This window comes from Myotis myotis, unplaced genomic scaffold, assembly GCF_014108235.1.
Source record: "Myotis myotis isolate mMyoMyo1 unplaced genomic scaffold, mMyoMyo1.p scaffold_m19_p_11, whole genome shotgun sequence".
Classification (NCBI taxonomy): Eukaryota; Metazoa; Chordata; class Mammalia; order Chiroptera; family Vespertilionidae; genus Myotis; species Myotis myotis.
In genome coordinates, this window is record NW_023416315.1 from 47,699,291 (window position 1) to 47,725,680 (window position 26,390).

Here is a 26,390-nt window from a genome sequence, read left to right on the forward strand (position 1 = left end):
TGAACAGGTCTGTGAATATACTAAAAAACACTGAAATGTACACTTTAAATGGATAATTTTGTGGCATGTGAATTATATCTCAATAAGACTTACTTTTTAAAAAATTAAATACAATCCCAATTATAACCCCAGTAGTTTTTAGGCTAGAAATTTACAAGCTGAAAATAAAATTTAGAAAAATGCAAAGAACCTAGAATCAAAATAATCTGGGGGGGGGGGGGGGTAGGAGAGTAGAGAACAAAGCTGGAAGACATTACTACCTGACTTCAAGGTTTTTCATAATGCTACAGTAATTAAGAAATGACAGCAAAAAGATTCCCATGGACATGTGGGCATCGCCTACCACCACTTGCAGAAATACTTTACAAATTAGTAATCATTCCTTTAGGATGGATAAATAGATCAATGAAACAATTCTAGAAACAGAATCACTTATATTACCAGTTATTTTAACAAAGGCACCAAAGCAACCGATTGGGGAACAGTCTTTTCAACAAATGACACTGGAATAATAGGATAGCCACAGAGAGGAAAAATGAACCTTGAGCCCTACCTCACACCATCCACAAAATTAACTCAAGATGGATCCTAAATCTAAATGTAAAAGTGCAAACCATTAAGCTTTAGGAGGGAAACAGTGTATTTTTGTGATCTAGGCAAAGGTTTCTTATAGGTCACATAACTACAAAAGAAAAATAAAACAAAGTAAGTTTTCTCAAAATAAAAAATACCTGCTCACCCAAGGACTCCAGTAAGAAAAGGAATAACAAGCCTCAGACTGAGAGAAAATGTTAGCAAGACATATCTGACAAAACTGGTATCCTAACTAAACTCCTACAACCCAATAATAAAAAGTATAGCAATCCAAAAATGGGGGAAAAACCCCAGCAAGACTAGAATACTTTACTAAAAAAAGACTTACAAATAATCAACTAGCACGTGAAAAGGGACTCGACACCATTAATCACTAGGAAAACCCAAATTAAAGATACTATCGTGCACCCACAACAGCAGCTAAAACCATAGGAATGACACATCCAGTGCTGGTGAAACTGTCACACAACTCCAAATGTCAGAGTAGCTTTGTTCATTATACCTAAAAATGGAAATAGCAAGTATCTATTATTAAAGAATGAATTAAAAACCTGCCATATTCATACAACAGAATACTATTCAGCAATAAAAAGGAAGACCTAGTGATACTTACAGTAACATGGGTAAATCTCAAGAACATCCTGAACTAAAGCAGCCTTACATGAAGGGGACATATGCTACACTCTCCTTTCCATGAAGCTGCTGTGGGGAAGGCACACTGACTAGGAAGCATGCAGAAACTTCTGATACCCTATACTTTCCTATTGGTATCTTAAGGCTGAGTTTCACTTATCACACCCATGGTCTTAATTCTGGCAACAATTTCCAGAGCTCTCCAGTCTTGTGGCTCCAATGTGGACTGGCTGCTTTCCAGACCTACTGGACAATACTAGTCCAAAAACTAATCTGCTCTCTTTACTTAAATCGTAGGTTCTGGCATCTTTCTTAATCTTTTCTGAACAGAAATGTCATTACTTTGTTCCTGGTAATGCGCTTTTCTCTTCATTTTCTTGTCACTAGATTTAGCATGTTCAGTTATAGTAAATTATTTTATAATCTCTATACTAGAGGCCTGGTGCACAAAATTCGTGCAAGTGGGGGGGTGTCCCTCAGCCCGATATGCACCCTCTCCAATCCGGGAGCCCTCAGGGGATGTCCTACTGACGGCTTGGGCCCGCTCCCCATGGGTCTCTGCAGGGCCTGCCTGCTCCACACCACGGTGACGGGCAAGCAGGCCCTGCTGGGTGCTGCCTGCAGGCTGCGCTTGGCTGCTCGTGGGATGCTGCGATGACAGGGCCAAGCAGGCCCTGCTGGGTGCTGCCTGCGGGCCGCGCTCGGTTGTTCGCGGGTCGCCACAGTGACCGCCAAGCAGGCCCTGCTGGGTGCTGCCTGCGGGCCTCACTTGCCTGCTGGGCTCACGTTGCTGGGGTGACGCCGCCAGTGTCCTGCCCCGGCTGCTATGGGCGCCGCCATCTTTTGTCGCAGAGTGATGGTTAATTTGCATATTGCTCTTTTATTAGATAGGATAATATTATAAATTTTAAGTCTCCTCCATTTTTCTCTGGAATTCCTTCCTAACAGTCATATATTGGGTCTCTGGGTTACTTCTTGGTCTTCTCATTCTTTTACTACTTTTCTTTTTAGAATCTCAGTTACCATTTCAGATGTGAGTTTTCTTATTGTCCTCTTCCTCCTAATTTACTGCTGTATAAGGAGCTTCTCACATCTGACAATAATTTTTAAAACATTTTCTTCTGTGCCCTGTATTATCATTTTCCCTTTTTATTCTGTCCTTCCAGACATTTATTAATCCTTAGTGATAAGGTGCTAAAATAAAAGCCCACTGGAAATGCCACGGGCCTGAGTGGGGATGGTGGGCCACAGTTTTGTGTGACTCTTCCATCTGGGAGCTGGCCATTGACTGCTGTATCTTCCCATGTTAATAAATGGGTTTATTTTTCAGGGTCTTCAGTTTTTCCAGAACTGTTCTGTCTCCAGCATCACCCCTGGTATTTTGATATGGGACTAGAGACTCATGAACTATGATCTTTCTACCATAAGCACTGTTGATAGTTCCTATTTATGCCAACCTCTGCCAGGCCTCCTTCTCCAAATTTCTAAAATTGGTCCTTAAATACAAGCAATAATTCTGCTTGGGATGTAAGCTCTTGCTGCCATGTGTTCTGTGCTTGGGAGTAGAAGGAGATGATTCTGAATTTATCCCTCACCTCCCAGGCACTGCTCAGTCTCACACCTCGACCTCCTGTCCAACCAGAGCCTGCAGATCCCACTTCTCTGGTCTTGCAGGCCCAGCAGCTGTCTTGCTAGCATCCTCCTCTGAGTATCTTCTAAACTGAGGCTTCTTCTGCCCCAGTAATCAGTACCCTGCCTCCATCAGCTTTTCAACTTCCAAAAAATTGTTGCATTCTTATCTATTTATAATGTCTGTTCTCTCATTTTTTAAAAATATATTTTTATTGATTTCAGAGGGGAAGGGAGTAGGAGAGAGAGATAGAAACATCAATGATGAGAGAAGCATTGATCGGCTGCCTCCTGCATGCCCCACAACGGGGATCAGGCCCACAACCCAGGCATGTGCCCTGACTGGAATTAAATCATGACCTCCTGGTTCACAGGTATACACTTAACCACTGAGCCACACTGGCCAGGCTAAAAATTATTTTACTATCATTTTAGTAATATCACAGATGGGAAAGTCAAAACACAAATTTCAGCAGAAGCCCAGTAATATGCTCCTTTTGTGTTCCATTTCTATGGCCACTATCTTAGCTCACCTTACACGTCACACTTGAATTACTCCTCCAAGAAGTTTAGAAGTTATTTTCTTCCTGCCTTTGATCTCTTTCCTATTTCAATCACATCTGTTTCCAGATTAATCCTCCTAAAATTTGTTTACATGAAGCCCTTAATTCTCAAGTCATATTCCAACTCTATGGACCTACGACTTAAAAAAAAAAAGTACAAATTCACCTGATTTTCAAGATTCACAACAACCTGGCACCATCCTTTATTCAAGCCAGTAAAACTGCCCACGTCATCTAGTTCTTCTTACAGAGCTACTCGAGCTACCAAAGCATGTCCTGTGAAAGTGCTGCTTCCACCTTCACCTTCCTCCCTCCAGGAAAACTCTGCAAGACTTTCCTTCTTCTCTTCTTACCTAGTCAACCTTTGAAGTCCACAAACCCTACTAGTTCATGAAACTTTCTAACCATCGCAGCATCGAAACCTTTCTCCCTCCTCTTAGCATCTCTGCAATGTCAGCTGTCACACTACCCATCAGATACTTCCTAACAATGAAACGAGACCATCAACATTCATCACAAACATTCCATCTTGCACACGTATACACCCTCAACTTGACTTAGAAGATGTCTGAGATAGCTTATAAGAATACCTGGAACATAATAAAGAATAGAAAATATAAGCCAGAATAAGTATCTACAGAACAGGGAAGTAAAATAGGATGGAAAATTCCAATATACAAGTCAGAATCTTAAAATTTACCGACAAAACAAAAACGAAACACACACACACATACACAAAACAAACAGAAAACTGACCTACCTATGAATTATTAGAAATAAACATATTACACATTTGGAGTGCTTTCTGCCAAAAGTAATTTTGGTTTCCACATTTCTAACAGCATGTAGGTAAGAAGACCAGCCATTAAGACAATTCCTATTCTGACTAAAGTTCAAATATTTTCAAAGCCATCAAGAAAAAATGAACTTTTCTATTGGCTCTAGCAGAGATGCTTGTTTCTGGACCACACAACCACAGTTACAAGTGATTAGATATAAGCTGAAAATGGCACGAGGTCAGGAGACTGTTGCTGTTCACTCACAGGGATGTTTCAGACCTAGTTCTCTATCAGAATCAATGACCACAGGGAACCATTTCTACAAAAAAAAACAAAAACAAAACCCTATAGATATATGTTTACTTAGCTACTTACAATTGGGCAGTTGTTTTTGTTAAAGATTAATTTAAATTGCATATAGCACTCGTTTTTGTACCCAAGCGAGCAGCCATAGGATGCCTGCTGCTCAGACGTTAAGTAAAACATGGATGGAAAGAACATGGACCTGTACTGTGTGCCTTTTTGGATTCCTAATATTTTAAACAGGACAACTTATAAAAAAAACAAAAATTACATGTTATAAAGCTCCCCAATGGATCTACTCTTCAGTTCATGCAGTTTTTTCCAGTAAACAGTTTCAACCCACAAAAGGAATAGCTGTGTCCAACTGTGGAAGACTTCACAACTGTGGATGGGAGAGTTGGAAGGGGTCGACCTCAGCGAACATACCTCAGTCAGACTGAGGACGTTTTTAGCAAAGGCCAGCTTAGGAGCACCCCAATTAAGTTACTAACAAGACTTCAGCCTAAGCCTTCTTCTCATGCGAAATGCTGGCCGGGAGAACCATACTTGCAGTTTTCTTGAATAGAAAGCAGATACAGAGTTGATATACAAACAGGAGAGGAATACTTCTGAGGGAGCAGTGAACTACCTTTTACAAAAGAATGGCACTGAAGAAAGAAGCACAGCCCTCCTCCCCCCCGCCGGACAGACAGACAGACAGGGCTGTGCCAACACACCAGCTTCCGTTCAGTTTTTCATCAACCACACTATGTGGGGGAACGTTATCAGAAAAGAAAAAAGCACATCTCAGTGAGCTGCCAGAGAAAGCACCATGACTGTTGAGTGCATCGTCTTGCAGGGAGTGATCCATGTCTAAAGGACTCTGAAATGGGCGCACTCCTAACTCCTGGTGCCCTTTCTCCAAGTCAGGAAATTCTCGGCCTCTGGCATCCAGCTGCTCTGTCTGTAGGAATCGGGGCTCCTTCTGTCCCTTCACATACCATACCACCCACCATTCCAACACATGCTCAATTATGTGTTAAGTAATCATTTTTTTACTTTCTATGATGAGTATAAAAAGTAAATATGACCAATAATTAGGAGAAAAATGATCAAATCTAAAATTACTTTTAAAGCAAAAACAAAATAGATTGAGAGGAAAGATGAAATATAGAAGTTAGGAGGAAATAAGAAAACGAAAATCCACAAGGAGGTAAAAATAAATTAAAAATCTACAAGGCAATAAAATAGAGGCTTCATTCAGCAGTCAATGGGTTAGTGTTTTGTACTAGGGCAGCCAGAGTCTGGCAAACCCACATATTTGACTTTTAAAACTTGAGGTTATTTCAGAAGGTTCCTGGAAGACCTCTTTGGAAGCAGACACTAGGCCCTCTTGGGATCTGCCCAGGTCCCCTCACAGGCAAGCGGGACGGTTCTGTAGGTGGCAGTTGGTGGTGAAGAGCAAGTCTGCTTCTGCTTCGGAGATAGGCCGCACACCTCGTCACCCTGGAACTCTTCAATCACTTGCCAAGGCACACCTTTTGCATGACTGGTAGGGACAAGTCACTGTGAAAAGGGTCACATCAGATGCAAAGAGGTCTCAGGCAAAGCCACACAAGCTCATCTTTCTGCAGACATTTCCCAAACATCTCCCCCTACCTCAGATGCTAGGAAAAGACAGGCCATTCCTGCTGTGGGTGTGGTCACATACCTGACTGTGACACACAGTGGCTACTGTAATGCTGCGAAGGTCTGGATGTCTCTGTGACTCTACAGCACCAGGCCTCATCTAAAGGGAGAAGGGGAACCAATTTGCGACTTTTGGTTACTACCAAACTCAAACCACTTTCACTTTCTAAACGGCAATTCAATTAAAACAAAACTAAACAGAATAGAACCATTTTCTACTACCACTTCTTAACCAACAGAATTAAGAGTGGAAATTCCAACAATGAATTTGTAATAAGATCATTTGCAAAGACTTTCACTACAAAGTGGCCAGAGCAGCAGGCCTACCATCAGCCAGTACAGTCTGTTGGCAAAATTATGAAAGAACTAAGTCCTCTCCAGGCTGTGGTTAGACAGAATTCGAAGGGTGATATCACAAAGCAAATCAGTTTGCATCTAAAAGCATATTCCAAAAGCAAAGATTGCTTGTAACTAACTGTAAGATTTATTTACAAATATTTGAAGTGCTCTGAATATATATACACCATGAAGCACACACAAAAAAAGCTGAAAGTACCATATTCATACGAATAAAAAACAAAAATTCAATTCTAGAGGCAACAATCCTATACAATAAAAGGCTAATATGCAAATTGACCAAATATGGAATGACCGGTCACTATGACGCACAATGACCACCAGGGGGCAGACGCTCAACGCAGGAGCTGGCCCCTGGTGGTCAGCGCACTCCCATAGCGGAGTGCCACTCAGCCAGAAGCCGGGCTCACGGCTGGCGAGTGCAGCGGTGGTGGCGGAAGCCTCTTCCGCCTCCAAGGCAGCACTAAGGATATCCGACTGATGGCTTAGGCCAGGGGTCGGCAAACTGCGGCTCGCGAGCTACATGTGGCTCTTTGGCCCCTTGAGTGTGGCTCTTCCACAAAATACCACGTGCGGGTGCGTACGTACAGTGCAATTGAAACTTCGTGGCCCATGCACAGAAGTTGGTTTTCAGCCTGGGCAAGTCTATTTTGAAGAAGTGGTGGTAGAAAAAGTGGGGGATGTCAGTCGGTTGGGCGACGGGAGACACAGTGCAGGTGGGCCGCGGGAGACGCAGCGCAGGGGAGGCACGCACGATTCATGCACAAGTTGAGCAAGCTAGTCAGTCAGCAGTCTCATTGTGCAGTGGTTAATGCTAGTCACGTCTGCAAATCATGCAGGTGACAAAAGTAAAGTATATTAAGTTAATTTTAGGGAATGTTGTGGAGTGAAAGAAGATGTAGTGTCAAGGATTGAGAAAGGTATGTTGAGATGGTTTGGACATATAGAGAGGATGAACGAAAGGAGATAGACGAAACAAGTATACAAGACGAGTGTGGATGGGACAGTTGGAAGGGATCGACCTCAGCGAACATACCTCAATCAGACTGAGGACGTTTTTAGCAAAGGCCAGCTTAGGAGTACCCCAATTAAGTTAATAACAATGTACCTACCTATATAGTTTAAGTTTAAAAAATTTGGCTCAAAAGAAATTTCAATCGTTGTACTGTTGATATTTGGCTCTGTTGACTAATGAGTTGGCTTAGGCCCATGGGAGTGGGCCGAAGTTGTCAAGACATCCCCCGAGGGCTCCCAGACTGCGAGAGGGTGCAGGCCGCCCCCCCCCCCCCGCCCCAAATGCACGATTCTCGTGCACCAGGCCTCTAGTGCAATGTAATTATGAATTCTGTAGGTTCTTAAGGATAGATACAATTTCTCAATCCTAAAAACTACTTTAATAGTACCAGCTCAATAGTGAAAGGTAGAGACAATTTTCATTTGGTTAAGGAAAACTAACAAAAACTAATCAAGTGTATTTTTAAATGTATGCTATATACTGAAAATCTAGAAAGCACAGATCATTTTTTAAAAAATCATCATAAGCCCAATACTACGAATAGCCATGTTCAATAAGGGCAGTAAATTTTTTTTTTTTTTTTCAAAAATAGGGTGTGCCAGGGGTTCACAGTACACATACCACTTTATATCTTGCTTTCACTCTTACTGCAAGCATTATTACGTGTCAATGAATACTCAATTTATTTTTAATGGCTATTTATGGTCATTAAATACCAAATTCTTACTATTAAAGACAGAGGCTGTTTCCAACTGTTTCCTATTATTATTCTGAATAGCTTGCACATACAATTTGAATACAACTATGTTTTTGGGATAAAGTTTAAAAAAAAAAAATCCCTGAACCAGGGTACATTTTCAAATTTCAAATTTAGAAATATAAAGACATATTGATATTTCTAAATTTCTCTACAAAAAGATACTAGCAAACTAACATTCGTACCTGACGATGGAGGTGCTCTGGCTCCCCAACTCCTGCCAACACTGGCTATAATCACTTCTTTAAAACTCTTTTCAACCTGACAGGTTAAAACTTTTAATTCTTCATTTCCTTAATAATTATGAGGTTGACCATTTCCCCATATGCCTACTGACAATTTGCACTTCGTTTTGTGAACCAGTTACAACGCTTAGCGCCTCTTTCTGAGTATAAATACATGAGAATGGCAGCTCACATTTGAAAAAAAAAAATGAACTGTATCTATATGTCTAAATTTGATGTATGCCATGCTCATTAGGTGAGCAAAGTAAGATTAATATAAGACCCTGAATAAAAAGTACAAGATAAAATACCCAAGTACATTCTTCAAGCTATATGGTTATTTCCAAATGGACATGGATCACCTCTAATCTACTGTGAGAACAAAATGTTACTCTTTCTATTTGATCTGTTTTTCTGAGATTTTGTGAGTTTCTATAAAGGGAAGAGAATTCTGTAGCTGGAATCTTCCCTTTGGACTCCCAGCTCCTTTGGAAGAACCGGGGAGGGTGAAACATGTCAACTTGAGAGAGTGGCAGCGGTAGCTGCGACATGAGCATACAGCTAGCAGGTGCAGCGAGGCAGTGGGACCAGCATGTCTTGGCACGTCATTCCTGTAGAGCACCTGCTGCGGCTGCCAATGGCTCAGCAGGTCTACTCTGGGTGAAGCGAGCCCCGCTCCAGGGACAAGTTGTGTCACAGAACAGAGGTTAAATGTGAACTGTGAATATGCTGATATTATAACTTACTAGGAACACTGAACGTGATCCTTAGTGTACTGTTGGGGAAAAGATTTTTAAAAGAATCTTTATGGTTGAAAGTATTACAGCTGTCCCCTTTTTTCTCCCCAATGACCTCTTCCTCCCACCCCCTACCCCTCCTTCACCAAACTGGGGGGAAAGATTTTGAAAAAACTGGCCAAGAAAATGGAATGAACTAATTCAGCTCACAGAACTACAGGGAGAAAAACAGAAACTTTAAAATTTATGAGAACTCATACAGACAGAAAGAAAGAGAAAGACATCAACATGGAAGTTTAAATTGATTCCCAGGGAAGCTAAAATGATAGTTTGAGGAGTATAATGACAGCAGAAAAACAACAACAAAAAAACCGATTTTGACCTGGAAGTGAGGGAAGGTAGACCTGGGCCTCACAAAAACAAAGAGAAACTTCAATCGGACAGCCTAGTGCCTAGACTAGATATGACTGGGTCTGTCAGCTATGCCATATAGGAGATAAATTTGCATAGCATTCCCTTCCTAAGTGCCTGTTCCACTAGCAGGACCCTGGCCTGTCCTCTGAACCAGGCATGACATGGGAAATATAATGGTGCCCACAAACTGATAAGAAACTTCATTTCCTATTTCAAGTTCAAAAGAAAGGAAACTGACTACTATCAAGGAATACTGGATAGGAGAGCTCCTGTATTTTACTGCAAAAAGAAAAGTCCTTATTTAACTACATATATGCATGTGGGACATCCCAGGAAACTGGAACTGCATGGAAGTGCTCAACAAGACACAGAGTGGGGAACAAGGGCTCAAGGCTAAAATTTCAGTAGAAAATGAAGCCTCTGTGAAGTGGCTGGAAACAAAGGAAACTGAACTAGATCCTTCTGACTCAGATGCTCTGAGACCTTTTCTTTCTCCGAATTCCCTTCTCTTTCCTTTGCCATTCTGAGCTGGAAAAAAACAAGAAAAACGTTTATGCTGCCTAAGAGCCCAAAGTCCTATTACATCATCCTATTCAATACTCCACAGGTTCCTAAGGGCTCTAAGAATATCACTTCACATCTAGAAGTAGGTTCCTTTTTCTAGAAAACATGGCAGGCCTATCTCCAGGATAAATAAAAGTGAACAAATTAGCTTTATTTGATTGTTCTAATCTAATCTACCAGTTAGACTTATGGGAAGAAAAGGGTTCCTCCATTCTTTCTCTCAACCAGTTTTCCAATCCTCTCTTGCTTAATAAGGTTCTTTACCCTTTGAAGAGTAACCCCAGAAGAGTGAGGTGCAGTCTGCTCCTTCTTCCCGGGACCAAAAGTGCCTGCTAACCTGAAACGTAACCTCACAATCCCATGTGTCAGATGTCACTATAAACCAGCCTGTAGGAAAGTATTTTAAGGAGCGATACAGTTAAGTGGGTCCATGGGAGACTGAATATACACCTGGAAGAAAATAACTTAAACAGAAACAAAACTGTTATGCAAACTGAGCTGGCATAAAACTGCAGTCATAGGAACACATAATTTCAGGAAGTACTATATATCTTAAAATGACTTAAATGGAAGTGAAGATGTGCTCTAGAAAAATGTGTCAGATAACTCAAAGTTCTACTTATGACAATAACACTAATACTAAAAACGCAGGTGAAAGGAGGAGTTCAATTTTAGGATTTCAATAATCAAATTAACAAATACAAGTAGACATTCTACTGTTTCATCTGTATCCTAAAACTTAATATAATAAGAGTTGATCAGCCTGGCCGACGTGGCTCAGTGGTTGAGTGTCAACCTATGAACCAGGAGGTCACAGTTCAATTCCCGGTCAGGGCACATGCCCAGGTTGCAGGCTCTATCCCTAGTGTGGGGCATGCAGGAGGCAGGAGGCAGCCGATCAGTGATTCTGTATCATCATTGATGTTTTTATCTCTCTCTCCCTCTCCCTTCCTCTCTGAAATCAATAAAAAAAATTTAAAAAAATGAGTTGATCAAAACACCCTTCTTTGGAACTTCATAAGGAAAATACAGAAAATACTTTGAGAAATACAATTCATCCAAATATAAATCCTGAGGCATATAGGAGATAAAAGGCAGTTTCTATATTTAGACTACTAAGAATTTTAGTTCTGGCATCATCATTTATCAGTAGTTGTTACAACAATTAGGTGAGTTACTTGAGGTTTTGGAGACCAGGTTTCTGATACCAAGGGTTACTACACCAACCTTCCTGGGTGATTTAAGCCTTAAATAAGATGTAGGTGGTCCCTAGCACAATGCCTGACACACAGGACTCAAACTGTGGCTATGATTTCATAAATAATATCTTAAGATTTAAAGTTAGATTCTCCACTCTTAATTAATTTATGTAATGTTATTGTCTTAGACCAAACTGGAAGGCAAAAAAAATAGCACTCAATTTAAGAGTATTATTCCTAAAATATTTAAAATTGTAATTATTATAAAAACTACAAATTATAATTACTTGTAGAATAAAAGAATTCAGTAATTGCTACAAGCAGACAAAGTCTACTTTCTTAGAGAGAATCCTAAAAGCAAAACATCCTATTGGGTAAAAGACCAATCTGATTTAGTAAAAAATTACACATTAAGAAATTCCCCAGAGATAATAAAAATTCCTTGATCTCCACATTAATGCTCCCCTGTTGTTTTTTACAAGCCAGAAATCCAACCAAGTGCCTTGTCTAATCTCTGGAATCACATCTTCAGCTCTACTACAAAAAAACACACACAAAAAACTGTCATACCCAGAAGGCCACAATCCTCTTGAGTGGAATAATATCCTTTCATTTGCAAAGATTCTATCCTGCTTAAAAGTGTTCCCTGTATTATATGATCTAGCAATCCCACTCCTACGTATGTACCCAAGAGAAATGAAAACACAAGTGCACACAAAAACTCACACAATATTTATAACAGCCGCATTGTTCCTGACAGCCCAGAGTGGACACGACCAGACATCCCTCACTGATGAATGGAAAACATGCGTCATGTTCACACAAGTTAGCCACTAGAACAAATGAAGCACCAACCATGCTACAAAAAGGATGAGCCTGGAAATGTTATTATCTTAAGTGAACGAAGCCAGTCATGAAAAGCCACATCCTGTGTGATTCCATTTACATGAAGCGTCCAGAACAGGCAAATTCTTAGAGACAGAAAGTAGATCAGGGGTTGCCAGAGGCTGGGGGAGGAGAGAATGGAGATGACTACTAATGGGTACAGAGTTTCTTTTAGGGGTGATAAAAATGTTCAAAATTAGAAAATGGTTATGGTAGCACAACTGTGACTATACTAAACACTGCTGCATTGTATACTTTTTAAAAAGGATGAATTTTATAGTATGTAAATGATATTCAATAAAGTTGTTATTTTTAAAAAAATATTCTACAGAAGTGTATACATATACATATTATGAGTATGTGTACACACCTATAATAAAATTTAAATTTAGAAAGGAACATACAGTTTTGTATTTACTTAAATTAATGTAAAAGTTTTAAAGATTTTAAAATAGTAGCATAGTTGTGGGTATACTGGAAAATCATCTAACCAAGTTTGACAATCACTGATACACATTAATGACAAACTTAAATATCCATTAAACTAGAAACTTTAAACTCCTAGAACCAGCAAATCAGTAGCAATCTGCTCTCTATTAAGTTAGCTTATATTTCAATTTCTTATACTTAAATGGCATCAAGAAACTACAAGTTAAATAGTCTATCACTGAATATATAATGGAGATGGGAGCTACATCTTTTGCCCTCCACCCCACATAACCTCCATAGCACACGGCACAGTCCCTTGCACACACACATCATGCACTACGAAATGAATGAAATACTTTTTAAAAATACCATGTTTGTAAAAACAGAGCATAAAGTAGAACTTTTGCTCTGTGTAGTAACCCTTTAGATGGGTCAGCAAACTTTTCCCATACAGGGCCAGAGAGTAAATGCTGTCAGCTTTGTGGACCAGACCATTTCTGATGCAACTATCCAACTCTGCTCCATCTACCCCATGAAGGCAGCCACAGGTAACATGGAAACCAACCCCCAACCCCCACATCCAGTGCTGTCCAACAAAACTTTCTGCCACGAGGGAAGTAGTCTACTATCTATCTACAGAGTACTTGAAATACAGCTACTGCACCTGGCCAGTGTGGCTCCATGGTTGAGCATCAACCCATGAACCAAGACGTCACTGGTTTCTTTCCTGGACAGGGCACATGCCCAGGTTGTAGGCTTGATTCCCCATGGGGGGTTGTGCAGGAGGTAGTAGATCAATGTTTCTCTCTCATCTCTCTCTCACCAATGCTTCTATTTCTCTATCCCTCTCCCTTCCTCTCTCTAAAATCAATAAAAAGATATTTTAAAAAATGCCCCTACTGCAACATAAAAACTAAATTTTAAAAAATGTATTTTTTATTGATTTTTTACAGAGAGGAAGGGAGAGGGATAGAGAGTTAGAAACATGATCAGCTGCCTCCTACACACCTCCTTCTGGGGATGTGCCCACAACCAAGATACATGCCCTTGACCGGAATCAAACCTGGGACCTTTCAGTCCACAGGCCAACGTTCTATCCACTGAGCCAAACCAGCAAGGGCAAAACTGAATTTTTAATTACATAATTTAAATGACTTGAAATACAGCCACGTGTAGCTTACAGCCACTGTACTGAACAGCACAGCTTTAGACTACCAGCCAGCCAATTTCACCTCTGTTCAAAAAACTTAAGAGTGACTTAATATTTAAAGCTAAAATGAACTCATGGATGACCTGAAAGAGAAAACATGTCAAATTTCTAATAATTCTCAGATCATATTAGTAAACAGGCTTCTAAGCAAATAGCTTTCAATGCAGGCGGCAGGATACGTGTAGAGCTCCATGTATCTGGATTTTGCCATACTCTGTCTGGTGTACACCTGCTGGATTCCGGCTCTGAGGTCATCCCAGATCTGGTCAAGGCCAATCTGCTTCAGTCCATGGGGATTCTGACTCCTGTTCGATGACATTGTGAGTAATATTCTGAAGTTGTCCAGTGCAGCAATCCTTATTCAAAATACAGCTAATCCTCCATTAGATGAAAATATACAGTATCATTCCAAATTTATTCACAGAGCTCAGAAAGGATGTCCTTTAACTGTAGAGAATGAAATCTCATCGCAGGCAAACCTGAAGAAGAAATAAAGGGAATTAATTAATTCTTTTTCAATACCCCAGGGAGGTACTGAAATACTCACACCCTGACAGAAATAGTCTGTAGGCATTTGCAGGCACCACGCTAATCCAGAGATTATTTATCTTTGTATGTGGAAACACTCCTATTATATATGTGCATAGAAATATGCTTATTTTTACCAACATTTGCATCATGGGGGTGCCAGAAGAAGAGAGGAAGCAAGAAATTGAAAACCTATTTGAAAAAAAAAAAAAAAGAAAGAAAACCTATTTGAAAAAATAATGACGGAAAACTTCCCCTACTTGGTGAAAGAAAAAGACTTTTATTAAGTCCAAGAAGCACAGAGTCCCAAACAATATGAAACCAAAGAGGCCCACACCAAGACACATCATAATTAAAATAAGGATTAAAGACAAACAGAGAATCTTAAAAGCAGCAAGAGAAAAGTAAGGGATTGCCCAAAGGATTGTCAGCTAATTTCTCAAAAGAAACGTTGTAGGCCAGAAGGGAGTGGCAAGAAATATTCAAAGTGATGAATAGCAAGGACCTACAACCAAGATTACTCTACCCAGAAAAGGTATCATTTAGAATTGAAGGTCAGATAAAGAGCTTCACAGACAAGAAAAAGCTAAAAGAGTCCACCACCACCAAACCAATCCTATATAATATATGCTAAGTGACTGACCGTTCAACCATTCGATCAGTCGCTATGATGCACACTGACCACTAGGGGGCAGACACTTCAACCAGTAGGTTAGCTTGCTGCTGGGGTCCAGCCAATCGGGACTGGGCGAGACAGGCCCAACACACCCTGGAGCCCTCCCACGGTCCCTCCCCGGCCCCAATCATGCACTGGTGGGTGCCTCGGCCTGGCCTGTGCCCTCTCGCAATCCGGAACCCCTTGGGGGATGTTGGGAGAGCCAGTTTTAGCCCAATTTCCCGCAGGCCATGCCGAGGGACCCCACTGGTGCACGAATCCATGCACTGGGCCTCTAGTAATACATGAAATGTTGAAGGGTATTCTTTAGGAGAGGAAGGAGAAGGTGGAGGGAGAAGAAAAAAGACCAAAAAAAAAATATGAACAATAAAATGGCAATAAATACATATCTATCAACAATTGAATCTAAAAACCAAAATAAATGAACAAGGAATCTAATTAACAAAATAAACTGATTAATAAAATAGAACCAGAGGCATGGAAACATGAAACAGATTGATGAATCTCAGAGGGAAGGGGGAGGGGAGATTAACCATAGAACTTATGTGCATATATGCATTACCAATGGACATAGACAATAAGGTGGTGAAGGCCTAGGGTGGGCCAGGACCTGGGCAGAGTGGGGAAATGGGGAGAAAGGGGGAAGAGGAGACATCTGTAATATTCTCAACAATAAACATTTTAAAAAGAAAAGAAATATGCCCACAGAAAAAGCTGAGTAAAACTTGCAGAGACAACTAGCATGTTGCTTTTTGTCTTCTAAAAGTACCAAACTTCAACTATATTTCTTGACCTGTATAACAACCAGAAAGAGAAACTCAAAGGAAAAAACAAAGGAAACTTCCAAAAAAGAGAAACACAAATAGCTTATAAGTAGGAAAAATAATCCACTTTCACAAATTAGAAGGCAATTTGGCAAGGCTGAGCAAAATTTAAAATGTACTCTGAATTCAGAGACCTGGGTTTAAAGCTCAGCCCCACACCTGCTAGGTATGTGGTCTTGGGCAACTTACTTAACTTCTCACTTCTCCAAGCCCCCATTCCCTAGTCTGCAAAGTGGGGCAAAATCATTTTCCTAAATAGTTGTGAAGTTTAAGTTAATGTATATAAAATATTTAACAAATGGTAATTGCTATTATCTCTAAGTGTCCAAAGCTACTGCAAAATACACTTTATAATGCTCCAGGATGTTGGATCCATAGGTAAAGGGACTTTGCTATGCAATATTGTATTAAGACGGTACTTCTCAATATGGCACATTATAGACGTACTTTAAGGATCATCTATGTATATCACATCACAATATGGAGGTTTTTAAACCACTACTCCTCATGTTAATTAACACTGAATTATTGTAATGGCGCCAGAAAAATGGTATCTGGTACAATAAGAACAGGTTGTCAAACTGCCAGGGCAAGTTTGAGTTAGCCCAGCACGTAACCTGGTGCATCCCGCATCCTCAGTGGCATTATAGCTCTTCATAAACTTGGGCATAGCAGGTCATGTTTATAGAATAAGTCCAAACTACTGAAACCTAAATCATCTCTACTATTTGTCATCTAAGCTAATGACTTAACATTTTATGAAGGCACAATACTATTCCTGATCCTGAATGTATTTTATGTCATATCCTATCTAATAAAAAGAGAAATATGGTAATTGGCGTACGACCGCTACCCTTCCCATTGGCTAATTACGGCGATATGCAAATTAACTGCCAACTAAGATGGCAGTTAACCTCCAACAAAGATGGCAGCTAATTTGCATACTGCAGGCAGGATGGGACAGCGCCATCCTGCCTGCCCCTCTGCCATCCAGGCCTGCTATCCGTGACCTGGATGGCAGGCGACCCAACCCAGGGCTGGCGGGGTGTGACTGCAGTTGTCCCCTACTGGCCAAGACCCCAACCGGCTCTCTCGCTGGCAGACCGGGGCTGGCGGGGCGGCTGCGGCTTCCGCCCGCAGTCACGCCCCCAACCCGCTCCCGCCAGCAGACCAGGGCTGGTGGGGCGGTCTCCCCCGACCCGCTTTGGCCAGCAGACCCGGGCTATTGGGGCAGCTGCGGCGTCCGCCTGCAGTCACGCCCCCAACCCCCGAGAGCGGGTTGGGGCGTGAGTGCAGGTGGACGCCCCCAACCCGCATTCCCGCTGGCAGATGGGGGCTTGCGGGGCAGCTGCGGCATCCGCCTGTAGTCACTCCCCCAACCTGCTCTCCCGGCAGTCCGGGGAGCTAGGGGTCCTTTGCCCAGGCCTAAAGCCTTGGTCAAAGACGTTAGGCCTGGGCAGGGGCAGAGTCAGCAATTGTGAGCAGCTGGGGGTCCCCTGCCCAGGCCTAATGCCTTGGCCAGAGGCATTAGGTCTAGGCCGGGGCAGAGCAGGAGATCGCGGGGAGCTGGGGGTCTCCTGCCCAGGACTAATGCCTCCACCAGAGGCCTTAGGTCTGGGCAGGGGTGGTGCCAGAGATCGCGGGTAGCAGGTGCGGAGCCAGGGATGGTGGGAGCTGGGGGTCCCCTGCCCAGGCCTGACACCTCTGCTGGAGGCCTCAGGCCTGGGCAAAGGGCCAATCCGGGGATCGGAGGGTGATGAGGGTCAACTCCTCTGGCCGAGGCATCAGGCCTGGGCAGGGGGCAGAGCCAGCAATCGGAGGGGTCTGGGGGTCCCCTGCCCAGGCCTGAATCCTGGGCCAGAGGCATCAGGCCTGGGCCAGGGGCAGAGCCGGCAATCGGAGGGGTCTGGGGGTCCTCTGCCCAGGCCTGATACCTGGGCCAGAGGCATCAGGCCTGGGCAAGGGGCTGATCCTGCAATTGGAGGGTGATGGGGATCAACGCCTTTGGCCCAGGCGTCAGGCCTGCGCAGGGGGTGGAGCCGTCAATCAGAGGGGTGTGCGGGTCCCCTGCTCAGGCCTGATACCTGGGCCAGAGGCATCAGGCCTGGGCGGGGGGCGGAGCCAGCTATGGGAGGGAGATGGGGGTCCCCTGCCCAGGCCTTATACCTCTGTTGGAGACATCAGGCCTGGGCAAGGGGCCAATCTGGCAATCAGAGGGTGATGGGGGTCAACGCCTCTGGCCAAGGGGTCAGGCCTGGGCATGGGTGGAGCCCGTGATTGGGGGAGATGGGGTTCCCCTGCCCAGGCCTGAAGCCTGGGCCAGAGGCATCAAGCCTGGGGCGGGGGTGGGTGGGGTGCCAAGCCGCAGATTGGTGTGAACTACAGAGGAAGCACCTTTTCTGACCGCTCACTGGTTAAGCTCCCTGTATGCCACTGGTAATATTCTTAGTAACTTGGGTAATAAGAATCCAAAACGGTGATCTAGGGTTTTTCACCACACTCCTGGTGAAAAAAATGAAGGTCCGCTGCTGGAGGGCTAAGAAATGTCATATCCTGCCCTAGCCACTTTGGCTCAGTGGATAATGCCTTAGCCTGCCGATGGCAGGGTCTGGGTTCAATTCTGACCAAGGGCATGTACCTAGGTTGCAGGCTCCTCCCTGGCCAGGGCCCAGGTCAGGGCTCATGCAGGTGGCAACCAATCAAACTGTTCCTCTCATTTTGATGTTTCTGTCTTTCCCTTTCTCTTTCACATTCTCTAAAAATCAATGGAAACATATCCTCAGGTGAGGATAAAAAAATAATAAAGAAATTATTATTATATGAAAGACACATCTTGAAAATGCCTAAAAAAAGTTGTCATTTTTTCATGGTGACGGGACTGGAGTCCGTGTTGATGAAAAAACCTTGCTGGCTGTGGTGACTGGCAGTAGCTGCAGCAGCGGGGTGATGGGGCTGGTGCCTTCCCCTGATCAGCCCGGTCACCTCCCACAAAGGGAGGCCAGACTGCGGCTTAGGCCCGCTCCCCAAGGGGAGCTGGGAGCGGGCCTAAGCCGTCAATAGGACATCCCCTGAGGGCTCCCAGTATGTGAGAGGGGGCAGGCTGGGCTGAGGGACACCTCCTCCCCCCCCCCGCCCCCCAGTGCACGAATTTCGTGCACTGGGCCCCTAGTCCTATATAATAAAACCCTATTATGCAAATAGACCGAACGGGGGAACGACTGGTCACTATGATGCACACTGACCACTAGGGGGCAAATGCTGAACACAGGAGCTGCCCCTGAGGCAGTGCTAAGAAGCAGCGAGCGGGGAGCAGGACTAAGCCGGCAGTCGGACATCCCCCGAGGGGTCCCAGACTGCAAGAGAGCGCAGGCCGGGCTGAGGGGATCCCCACCCCCACCCCCACCCCCAAAGTGCACGAATGTCGTGCACCGGGCCTCTAGTAGTCACATAGATATGTTTGAATGTGGGACAGAAAAATGCCCAACAAGAATTCCCTCAAGTTTGAAGAAAACTAACAATTCAGCAAATGTTTCCTAAATATAATTTCAATCTGAGTTTCCTTTCATCTATCTTGAGAAGATCATACCAACACCCCACCTGATAGTCACTGGGGTGTTTTGGATGGGTGCTACTACCACCTGATAGCATCACCTATTTAAACCTACACTCTCTTCTCTGGCACTTATTTAATTGTCCCCTAAGTGGAAATTACCACTTAAATTCTCCAGTCCAGATTTCTCTGAACTCCAGGCCTGTCTATATCCAACTGCCTCAGTAACATCTGCTGATGTCTCAAGCCCAACAGGTGTACAGTTGAACTCAGGCTCTAGCCCCAGACTCCATTCTCCACAATGTTGCATCTCATTAAGTGGCAACTCCATGTATCCACAAATCAGAAACCTATCACTTCCCCATGTATTCCTCACACAGCAGCTGAGTCTAAGACTGCAGATCTGATGAGATTGCTATCCTGAGAGCAATGAGGGCAGGAGGGGGCAAAGTAGTTGGAAGCAGAGAAATCCTTACTGCAGCACCATCAGATCTTTTCTATCTCTTCACTTACCTCTTACCAAACTCCCCTTCATCCCCTTGGTACAGCACAGACTCCTCCCTTTCTTGGGCACTATGGTCTCCTCCCCACTCAGAGGATCTTTGCATTTGCTGCTGTTTCTGCCTGGAAAGTTCTCCCTCTTCATCAAGTTGTTTTCCAGCTACACTTCCAGCCAGGTCAGATTCACTAGGGAGCTCCCAGACAGGTCAGGTTTGCCCATTTCACAGGACTTTCCCTTCTTAACTATTATTCAAGGTCATGATTCCATGCATCAGTCTCACTTCACTGGTGAGAAGGATCGCAGGCACAGATGCCGTCTCTCCCGGTCACCACAGTAACTTGAGAACCTAGGTCAGAGCCCAGTTCTAAGCTCAATCAATGGTTTGCATAAATAAATGAAAGAATGTTTTGTTTTTACAGTTGTAAAACCATTTATTTCAAAAGAATTTACAGGTCAACTATTAAATTATTAAGAAGAATTAATAAGGTCCCTGATACAATATAAATACACAAAAATCAACTATATTTTCTATAACTCACAACAGTTAGAATATATAATTAACAATAAATGTCATCTACTGTAATAACAATATAAAGTGCTCGGAGACATCTATCAAAAGTATTATATAGGAGAGACATACCATGCTCATGAATAGGGACTAATTAATGTAAAGAGGTCAATTCTCCAAAAATTGATTTAACGCATTTACAATTAACATGTATTGTTCTTTGTTAGCTTTGAGAAACTGTGCAAACTAAGTCTAAAATGCACATGTAAGAACAAAGGCTTAAGAAAATCTAAGACATAATACGGAAAAAGAAAATAAAGACTTGCCTTGCCAGATTTCAAGGCTATCAAAATGACTATAGTAATTAAGACAGTGTAGTGTTGTCAGTGGCATTGTTAAATTTGCCAGCGAAATAGAGAGCAGAAATAGACTCATACAAAATAGAAGGCCTGACATGTTGTAGTGGGGAAGAAAGGAGTTTCAATCTTTTCAGTCTAGTGATGGTGAACCTTTTGAGCTCAGCTTGTCAGCATTTTGAAAAACCCTAACTTATCTCTGGTGCCGTGTCACATAGAAATTTTTTGATATTTGCAACCATAGTAAAACAAAGATGTATATTTTTGATATTTATTTTATATATTTAAATGCCATTTAACAAAGAAAAATCAACCGAAAAAATGAGTTCGCGTGACACGCGTGTCATAGGTTCGGCATCACTGGGCTAGGATAACAGGTTTACTCATACAGAAAAAAAAAAGTCAGAATCAACACAATATAAAGCAGATTAAATCCTGAAATATTAAAAGACCAAAATCTATGGCAAATAGACTCTAAAATGACCCCCACTGTTACACCTGGTATTCGTGATCTCAAGTAAGGACCTGTGACTTGCTTCTAACCAAAGCTGACTAAGTGTCACTTCCAATTGAGCTACATTGTTAGTAGTTTCTCTACTGATTTGCTCCCATCCTCGCTTTCATGAAGTGAACTGCCATATGGAGAAGTCCATGTGGTCATGACTGAGGGTGTTCTTCAGTCAAAAGAACAAAAGCTTTTAGTCCAAGAACCCACAAGGAACTGAATCTTGCCAATAACCACAGAGCTGGGAAGCAGATGCTTCTCTAGGTGAGTGTCAGATGAGGTCCTAGTGCTAGCCAGCAACCTGATGGCAGCCTTGTGAAAGACTGTGCACAGGACCCATGGATTCATACCCACAGGAACTCTGAGATAATCAATGTGTGTTGTTTTAAGCCATTAAGTTTGTGGTAATTTTGTTATACAGCAATAGACGTCCAATAAAAGTATTAAAAGACTTAGAGGAAAATAGAGGAGGATAGTTTTAGTGCCAAGACTGGAAAAGATTCTTTAATAAGACAGAAAACTATTTATACATATAAATATATAACCCTAATATGCAAATAGAAAGGCAGAACAACTGAATAGCCAAACAACCAGTTGCTATGACGTGTGCTGAACACCAAAGGGCATGCGCGGAACATGGCGGGCATCGGCAGCAGGCAGCAGAGCATGGAACATGGTGGGAGTAGGCCGTGGCAGGATGGTGGAGCAGGTGAGTGGGGGCACCAGACCAAGGTGGGGCACCGGTCGCTATCATAGGGCAAGCCTCTGGTGGTTACTGAAAATTCTTTGCTCCCGTTCGCCGAGGTCCTGCCCAGCACTTGCAACTGCTGCTGGCGCTCAGCACCATCAGTGGGTGCGAGCGGCAGGGCCAGTGGGAGGTGGAGAAGCCACCACTCGAACTGCTGCTGGCACCAGCCCCAATTGCTCTGCACTGTCAGTGCACGGGAGTGGTGGTGGTGGGAGCAAGGCTACTGGCAGGAGGGACCAGGCGGGGGCACAGAGGATGGGCCGAGACCTGTCCCTGTGCCCACCACAGCCTTGCGGCCCACAGTTCCTTTCAAGGTGCATGAATTCATACACTGGGCCCCTAGTAAATAATAAAAAAAAACACTGACATATTTGCTTACATTCAAATTAAGAATACCTGAGTAGCAAAACAGATTACACAAATGGTAGGACAAAGATCATGAAAATAGAAAGAATATGTTTTAAAAGGATTTGGAAATAATGAAATACCAGTGCCACCGAGTATCTGAACTTGCCCCAAATCCCCCTTTAGAATCTCTACAGAATTCTATCTTGTTTCTTCTAAACTTTTTCCTTCACATACTAAATTTTAGACTATAAATTTATTTCTTGGTTTCAATTATTAATGTTTTATGTAATCCTAGTCATCACAAATGTATACATATTTTAACACAGTGTTTAAGCAGACTTATGAGCGTTACAGAAATTTAGTGACCAATATTATTTATTTGGCAAATATTTAGTAGGGAACTATAAGTACCAGGCACTGTGGTGGGCTCTGGTCATGTAGAATCCTATATAATAAAAGCCTAATATGCTAAGTGTCCAGTCATCCGTTCAACCAATCAAAGGGTAATATGCTAATGATATGCTAAGACAGCAGTTCTCAACCTGTGGGTCGCAACCCCTTTGGAGGTTGAATGACCCTTTCACAGGGGTCGCCTAAGACCATCGGAAAACACACATATAATTACATATTGTTTTTTTGGTTAATCACTATGCTTTAATTATGTTCAATTTGTAACAATGAAAATATATCCTGCATATCAGATATTTACAGTATGATTCATAACAGTAGCAAAATTACAGTTATGAAGTAGCAACGAAAGTAATTTTATGTTTGGGGGTCACCACAACATGAGGAACTGTATTAAAGGGTCGCGCCATTAGGAAGGTTGAGAACCACTGTGCTAAGGCTTCCCAACCGCTTGCTATGATGTGCACTGACTACCAGGGGGCAGTCTACCAGTCGACCAGATGGTATGACGTGCACTGACCACCAGGGGGCAGACGCTCTGACTGGTAGGTTAGCTTGCTGCTGGGGTCCGACCAATCAGGACTGAGTGAGACAAGCTGGACGTGCCCTGGAGCCCTCCCACGGTCTCTCCCCGGCCCCGATTATGTACCGGTGGGGGTCCCTCTTGCAATCTGGGACCCCTCGGGGGATGTCAAAGAGCCGGTTTCGGCAAGATCCCGCAGGCCAGGTCAAGGTACCCCACTGGTGCATGACTTTGTGCACCGGGCCTCTAGTAGTTTAAGAAAGTTAATTTTTTAAAAGCCTGATATATATATATATATATATATATATATATATATATATATATATATATCTATCTATCTATCTATCTATCTTACTTTATTTTATTTATTTATTTATTTGTGTACTTTTTTAACAGCTTTATTGAGATATTATTCCTATACCATACATTCATCCATTCACAATACAGAGGTGGGCAAAAGTAGATTTACAATTTTAAGTACATGAAACAGAGTTTATTCTTGTATTATTAGGTATTAATTATTGCCTTATTTCCATATGAACAACTGTAAACTTACGTTGCCCTCTATGTATATAATTAGTGGTTTTTAGTATATTCATAGAGTTATGTAACCATTACTACAATCAATTTTAGAATATTTTCTTCTTTTTTTATGTGGTTTTTTTTTAAATTTTTCCCCTTTATTGAATAAGATATTACAAATGTTTTCTTATCCCCCCAATGTCCCCTCATCCCCCCCAATTTGTGCACCGGGCCTCTAGTAGTTTAATATTTAAGAAAGCTAATTTTTTAAAAGCCTGATACTTTTAAAAAACTAAGAATGCTACAAATATCTGATTATAAACTGATTGGAGTAATAAAATATAACATAGGTATGCCCCCAAAAGACTAGCTTATCAGTCAATGTTGAATTTTCAGAAATACACCACTTTACAAGCTATAAATCCTTCATCTCATAACTGGGACACCACAAAACTATCAAGAATCTTATGCAGACTTCATGAACAGTCAAAGAAGTTCGTTCGAATGTTTTTTTAGGTAAGGGGTAAAAATATTTTCCTAAGAAATCACATTTTATAACCAAAAGACTCAGGAGAGCCAAAAAGCCAATAGATGTTAAAAACAAAAACTAAACAAAATATGTACCTAGGAAATTAGGCAGTATACAGACCCTGGCATTCTATGGTGCACGTACTGTGGTCACAGGCACCCAATAAGGAACACTGAAATTTTCTGACACAATATCTGCATTATTTGATACTTGGATGCACAGGAAATTGAGGCACAAAATGCAACTAACCAAGTACAGGAACCAGGGGCAGAGCCAGCGGTACCTTCATACACCAGCCACTGGCCATGAAGCCTGAATAAATTACCTCACATGCATGCCCGCACACGCACACACAATTACACTTCACCTTCACCTCTCCCTAAGAAAGTAAGATAATGGACCAGCATGCAAAAGTCAAAGTAAGCAGGTCTAATGGAGAAGAGAAGTTGTATGTTTAAGAACTTGTCTCCAAGAAAAGTCTTGTTTCAAAGGGTCATGAAAGCCAACATAATCATATTAAACAGCCTTCAAACAATTCAAACCATGCGCTAATCAAACAGCCTGTTTCTCAAGATTTTAACAGTATAAACTTCCTTCATTGAGTAGAAGCATGAACTACTGAGAATTCTGAAAAACATATCCTCTCTGATATCAGTAATTCAGTTTCATTAGCAATGAAAGGACTGTTTTAAAAGAGCATTGTTAATCTTGTACTAAACACTAATTGGACATAATCTAAACAGAACATAAAGCGAGTTTGGAAAATGCTAGCTCTAGTGAAAAATATTTTATTTTGTTTGCTACAAGACTTCAGAGGACTTAATCAGTGAACATATTTTATAAATTTCTGTCAGAAAACCAGTATAAAGCATCTTCCTCTTAAATTGACTTGGCTGTTAGAGTATTTTTTCCTAAACATATCGCAGGACTGGTGTTTTAAGAAAACCCTGTTTCCAAGAAAAAACATATTAAGAGAAAAAGGAAAGATACATCTGTACTGATCCCTACTGATTCCTAACTCTTGCGATCAACCACACACTGTTCTGCAACTTTTGTCACTTTATGATGAAATACTCCTAACTTCACTTAATGAAATACACCTTACTGTTTTAGTGAGCTATGTAATATCCTATTGCTCATCAAAGAGCTAAAGAGCTTCTGGCTGTTTACTTTTTAACAGCTGGAAGTCACACTGCAACAAGCAGCCACAGAAGCATTTCTTTCTTGCTGACTTGAATGGAATGAGGAACACTTACATAAAGCTAAGATAGAAAGGACTATGGGACCATCTCCTAGGACAGAACAACACACTAGAGGAGGGACAGATTGGTAGCAGGTGGTCTACCTCTGCACATGTGATTCTGTGGTGTGTGTAACCATACTAGGCAGCTGGGCTGTGCGAGTTCATCTCTGACAGGCACTATTTGAATCTGGAGCCAGAGTGAATCAAGAGAAATTAGAGAAAGATGGGCCCAAAACGAGTCCCAAGGAACACTTAGAAACTGACTTAAGGGGAACCATAAAGTTTATATTTGCAAAGTTAAAGCCCAAAACAATGAGAGCCTTCCCTGCCTTCCTGGAGACTTGGGAAAGAAAAGGCCATGGTTGGCTGGACCTAACAATGGTCACTGCCATTATTTCTTGTATGATCTTGGGTAAATTGCTTAATTCCTCTGGGAGTCAGGATTACATAAGGCAGCATAGGGTTTCATAAATGCTAGGTATTATTTTCATTATCATGATGATTTCTGAAATGTAGCTTTTGGCTTTCGTTTCATGTTAAGTCACTGGCGACCTCAGCAAGGACAGTGGTTTTAAGGGCAGAAATGAAACTGGAACTGGCTAGAAGGGACCAAAATGCTTAAAGACTATCTTTAGGAACCTCGGCCATGAAGGAGTGAAG

The 26,390-nt window shown here is 42.2% G+C and overlaps 1 protein-coding gene across 4 annotated transcripts in view; it reads right to left on the bottom strand.

Moving 5' to 3' along the window:
- The window catches only part of CUL1 (cullin 1), a 100,949-nt gene that overhangs the window by 48,637 nt on the left and 25,922 nt on the right, over positions 1-26,390 (bottom strand). For all 4 annotated transcript variants that reach the window (XR_004970931.1, XM_036328428.1, XM_036328430.1 and 1 more), the window contains exon 2: positions 14,140-14,439. Coding sequence is in view for 3 of the 4 variants with exons in the window: in XM_036328428.1 (XP_036184321.1) it covers positions 14,140-14,279 (140 nt within the window). In the remaining variant the exon portion in view is untranslated. The remainder of the gene's footprint in view (positions 1-14,139; positions 14,440-26,390) is intronic.